At 34.1% G+C, this 5,974-nt stretch overlaps 1 protein-coding gene across 1 annotated transcript; it reads left to right on the top strand.

Moving 5' to 3' along the window:
• The first annotated feature begins 1,194 nt into the window (after positions 1 to 1,194).
• On the top strand, positions 1,195 to 2,154 carry LOC112663679 (olfactory receptor 5AL1-like). Its single transcript, XM_025452753.3, has one exon. The coding sequence runs from the start codon at positions 1,213 to 1,215 to the stop codon at positions 2,152 to 2,154; it is 942 nt and encodes a 313-aa protein (XP_025308538.3). The 5' UTR covers positions 1,195 to 1,212.
• Positions 2,155 to 5,974: the final 3,820 nt, after the last annotated feature.

The raw sequence follows: 5,974 nt of genomic DNA, 5'->3' as shown, positions 1-5,974 counted from the left end.
CCTCAATTTGAGCAGTTAATACTATTAAGAGCTAATATGTATTTATTTAACATGTAGTATAAGCTAGGCATTGTTCTAAATAATTGACATGGGCAAACTGATAAATCCCCTTTCCAAACTTGCCTTGATCTCTGGTTAATGGGGGAAATTTTTGCTTCTCTGAAAGGAGATCCTTTCTTTACGAACTGAGGCTAGAAATTAAGGACCAATTAGTGAGACATTCTGTTTTACCCTAGCTAATTGCAAACCGTGGAGAGGGCTTATGCTCTCATGCTCAGTTTCCATATCTGAAAATGAAGATGATAGCTTTATTGCCAATATAGAGTGCATGGATGTAAAAATACTATGAGGTGAAATAGTGAAAATCAAATATACCTCTCTCTTCTCCAGATCATAAAAGCTATTCCATTTTAATTAGTTGGAAACCAGTTTGTATTTCTATAAAATTATCCTACAATTTTTCTTCTGCTGTCCATTTGGGCATGGAATATATATGATAAATGATAAATATATATGATATATGCATTTGAAGATATATGATAAATGAATATTCTGAACTATTTAATGTATCTTAATGCTGTTTATGCCTATTTCAATAAAAGCAAGGCTATCCATATTTCTGAGGATTTTTTCACCCGTTAATTCACAAATACTACATGACATTGTAGGAAAACTAGAAATAATAGTAAGAGAACAACATAAAAATTATACTGAATATTTGGTATAGAGGTCATAGGTAAGCAAAATTTTGTATATGACTTTTCATATTACCTTTTCTGGCATCAATTTTTTTGAATTTTTGTTTCCTGATGATTAAAAATTTCAAAGGAATTAGTATGATTTTATTTAATCTATTTCAACAATTTAAAAATATTTTATCTATTTCACATAATGCTCAATCTTTATTTTCCTCTATTAAAAATAGTTATGACATAGATCATTCAATTATGTAATAATTTAAATAAAATACCGTCTTTCTGTTTTTACAAATCCACCCAGAGTTTTATCTTTTTGAATTGCTGCCTAGGACAAATGACTTCATTTTGAAGCCAGAACTAACATGAAGATTCTGTGAATGTGTTCAAGATCGGATCATGGTGGGTCAGAACCAGCTCCTAACCTCTGCTTGATTATTGCCAATGGAGACAAGAATATTCAGAACATATGCCCTGGAGGATTAAAAAAAAAAAACAAAACTTTAAAATCTATTCCATGGCCAGAGGCAATCATTCAGTAGTATCTGAGTTTATCCTCTTGGGGCTCACTGATAATCCAGAGCTTCAAGCCATTCTCTTTGGTATATTCCTAGTCATCTATTTAGCTAGTGTCATGGGTAATCTCGGTATGATTGTGCTCATCCAAGTCAGCCCTCAGCTTCACACACCCATGTACTTTTTTCTCAACCACCTGGCTTTTGTTGATTTTTGTTTTACTTCATCTGTCACCCCAAACACCTTGGTGAATTTTCTGTGTGATGTGAAAAGTATAACATTTTATGCATGTGCTCTTCAGGTGTGCTGCTTCATCACATTTGTAGTTTGTGAACTGTATTTGCTTGCAGTCATGGCCTATGATCGGTATGTGGCCATCTGCAACCCTCTACTGTACATCATTCTCATGCCTAGAAAGCTCTGTAATCAAATGATTGCTAGCACATATGCTTATGGATTCACAGTGAGTCTCATACAGACAGTGGCAACATTCCACTTGTCTTTTTGTGGCTCCAACGTGATCAATCACTTTTATTGTGATGATGTTCCCTTGGTTGCTCTGGCCTGCTCTGACACTCACCTCAAAGAGCTGATGTTGTTCATCATTGCTGGATTCAATACCCTCTGCTCTCTACTACTTGTAATAATTTCTTATATCTTCATCTTCTTTACCATCCTAAGGATCCATTCTACTGAAGGAAGACAGAAAGCCTTTTATACGTGTGCTTCCCACCTAACCTCCATCACAATATTTTATGGGACAATCATTTTTATGTATCTACTGCCCAAGTCAAGCCATTCTCTGAACAGAGATAAATTTGCTTCAGTGTTTTATGTGGTAGTGATTCCCATGTTAAACCCACTGATCTACAGCTTGAGAAATCAGGAGGTAAAAAATGCACTGAAAAGAATTATAGCAAAGTTGTGTTTGGCTGTCAAATAACTGAAAAAGCATTGGACCGGAAGGGATCAGAGGACTTTGAGCTGTGTCTTACCTAGAGTTACAATGCTGATAAATGATAGGTTTGAATTCCTCACTTTCAGAGCTCAAGTTCAATCAATCAGGATATGTCTTACCCACTGTTCCATTTGTGATTCCATAGGAAAAGCATTCTATAACTTTTAAGTTATTGAATTGTAAAAGGAGAAAGAAAAGAGTGAAAGAGTGAGAGCCAGAGAGAGCTGGGGGGGCAGGGGCAGAATTCTAAGCCTGCTTGACCATGACATCTTCTCCAAAATCAAAGGAACAGAGTATGGGGGAATAGTGGCTTTATTTGGATTCTGTGTCATATTGAAAAAAATGGGTTGTACTGAAATAGATCAACATCTGGTATCTTGTATTTCAAGTTGCTGCATAGATAATCTGGAAAACACGTCAAAGTTAATAGCAAGGAATTTTGGTTTAACACTATAGATAATTTCCCTAATACTTTCTGCATTTAGCTAAGAAATAGCACCAACAGAGCAACCTTGACATTACTTAGTGACACTGATCTTGTACCATTTGAGTTTAGTGAAGTCACTTTACATGATTATAATTCACTGCCTATTTAATATAAGTATGTAGTTAGGAATGTGGACTCTTTATTCCCACAGTTTGGCAATTATCTTAGCTTTTCCAAGAACTGTTGCCCTTGGTAAATTATTTTACATTTGTGTATCTTGGTTTCCTAATTGCAAAAAGAGTGCTTATGGAGTGCTTATGTGGATTAAATAAGACTTTAAATATAAAGGCATCCCCAGAGCGCCTGGCTCAGTCGATTAAGCGTCTGATTTTGGCTCAGGTCATGGTCTTGCTGTCCTGGGATTGAGCTCAGTGTCAGGCTCTCCTCAGCAGGGAGTCTCTGTGCCCCTCTCCCTCTGTCCCTCCCCCTCCTCATGGCTTTCTCTCTCTCTCTTTCTCTCTGAAAGAAAGAAAGAAAGAAGAAAGAAAGAAAGAAAGAAAGAAAGAAAGAAAATCTTTAAAGACAAAGGGCATTGCATGGTTCCCAACACAGCAAACATTTCATAAGTGTCACTATTATACTTCATTATTAACATTGTTATTGTATCAATGATCCCTTTTATTAGGTTTTAGATTTTACAAAATAGTTGGCAACATGACATGCTTCATTTCAAAGTCAACAAAGTGAAAATATAAAAGCTAAGAAATGATTTTATTGTGATCTTTAAAACAATTCAATTCTTTCAAATTTTCTATTGTATCATGTATTTATGAAGATATTTTAAATTGAAATTTTTAGGCTCCTTCACTCCTGCTATTAAAATAAGCATCTCTTTTCTTGAAGAAAGAATTAAGCTACTTTTGTTACCTTTAGCAATGAATAGACAAATAAATAATGAATTTATTTAGTTTGAAACTTTTCAAAGTAAAAGTAGCGCTAACACCGATTTTTTTTTTAAATCTCTAACACCTATTTCACCCATCTTCCCACTCATATTCCCTCTGGTAACCATCAATTTGTTCTATAGTGAAAGGGTCTGTTGTTTGTTTCGTCTCCCTTTTTCTTTTTTTGTTTTCTTTCTTAAATTCCATATGAGCGAAATCATATTCTGTTTGTCTTTCTATTGAATGTTTTTCCATGTGTCAGGTGCTTACAGAAGTGCTCTAGTTTAGTTACATTAACTAATTTCTCAGTTAATTTTCCTAGCACCCTACTTGAGACAGGTATCTAAAAACAAACAAATAAAAAATCAAAACAGTTTATGTAATTCATTAACACAATGCACATCTAATAATTGGGGGGGACAAGATTTGTGGTCAAGTTTGTCCAACTATGAAGTTTCATTTTTTAATGGCTATCTTCTATTTCCAACTACAGTTATACAATGTTGGGATTTTTAAAATACTGATTTCCAACTACAGTTATACAATGTTGGGATTTTTAAAATACTGAATGGTGATTCACAAAAATGTCACCTAAAGTCCAGATTTAAATTAAAATTTCACAAGTTTAAGAAATAATTGGAAAGATATATGAGCCTTAGTCTGGCACAGAAAATATATCTCCCCTGTTGTTCATAAACTGGAAAAAAGAGTAGAGAGAAAGGTCATCACATATGGAGCTGAAGACTTCCTGCCTTATCATCCCTTTGCCTACCAGTGATGTTAGCTTCAAATGTTTCTTAGAATCTCCCATCTCTCTGAAAAGTCAGATTATTAACAGTTTCCATAAAGCCTAGCCATATTTCACTTCCACACTTTGATGTCACAAAAATAGGTTTGCTATTGCGAACTTGCCTTGGTTTAGAACCTATGGATCTTAGCAAGTGGAAGCACAATTTTCTTGTCTATAAATTGAGACTTTAAAGGAGTTCCTGGGTGGGTCAGTGGATTAAGCATCTGCCTTCAGCTCAGGTCCTGATCCCAGGATCCCGGGATCAAGCCCTGTGTCTGGCTCGTTGTTCAGTGGGGAGTCTGCTTCTCCCTCTGCCCCTCCCCATACTGCTCCTTTCTCTCTCTCTCTCTACCTCTCTCTCTCTCTCTCTCAAATAAATAAATAAATAGATAAATAGATAAATAAATAAATAAATAAATAAAATCTTTTAAAAATAAAAATGAATGAATTGAGACTTTTAGGAAGTTATCTTGAATAATCCTCAATCTGTATGAATACATACATAATAAAATGCCGATACCCTATGTTTAGTTTAATTGTTTAGTGACCAAATTTAGTGCCAAAAAGAAGTCCTGAGCAGGGAACGAGTCTATAAATATATAATCACTAGTGGTTCTTCTTCATAGATTAAATTCTAATATTATTGTTTTGAGGTCAAAAAATATAGAAAAAAAATGGGTTCCTCTGAACTAATACATAAATAAGAAATATAATTGAGAGTATGAGGGAGTTAGAAGTAAGTATTACAAAAAATGTACATTATATTTATCAGACGACTTACATTCTACATATATTCCTGAAAATCTTGTGCCTCTAAAACAATTGAACTATTTTAATTAAAGCATGTTTTTAAGGAATTTTAACTTTGTACAGGTTTAAATTATTCTTTTGGAAGGTAAAATAGGTAAAAGACCACTTAATTTCTCGACCTTGTAAATCCAATTTTCACATATCAAACTTCAATGTGTGTGACTTATTTCTTAGTATGGATAAGAATATTAAAGGAGTTTATAAATGCTGAACACATAGAATTAGGCCAAACAACAGTGAACACATAATAAATGTCATCTATTTTTACTTGTATTATTCTTAATATTATTGTGTTAGTGCAAAAATTTTAGAACTGAGCAATGGTTTTTTGTTCAAATAAAACAAGTTATACATAAACAGCACAGTTCTTCTTAGGACAAGTAAGTCTTCAATCAACAAACTGAAAAAAAAAAGTGAAGAGTAGTCAAATTAAAGAAAATCTTTTTTTAAAGATTTTATTTATTTGATACACACACACACACACACACACACACACATACACGCAGAGGGAGCACAAGCAGGGAAAAGGGCAAATGGAGAAGCAGTCTCCCCGCAGACCAGGAAGCCCTATGTAGGGCTCCATCCTACATGGATGGACCCTGGGATCATGGCTTAAGCCAAAAGCAGATATTTAACTGACTAAGCCACCCAGACACCCCCAAAATAAGAAAATCTAATAGAAAATCTAAAACTTTTAGTATCAATATAACAAGACAATTGTTTGGATTTTTATTCAATGTAAACCACTAATCAGTTATAGTTACAAAAAAATATCCTTTATCTATAGGAACATGTCTTCAGGGATGGTCCATGTCACTGATGATGATAATAAAG

This window comes from Canis lupus, chromosome 18 (genome assembly GCF_003254725.2).
Source record: "Canis lupus dingo isolate Sandy chromosome 18, ASM325472v2, whole genome shotgun sequence".
Taxonomy (NCBI): Eukaryota; Metazoa; Chordata; class Mammalia; order Carnivora; family Canidae; genus Canis; species Canis lupus.
This window is presented reverse-complemented; position numbering and strand designations above follow the sequence as displayed.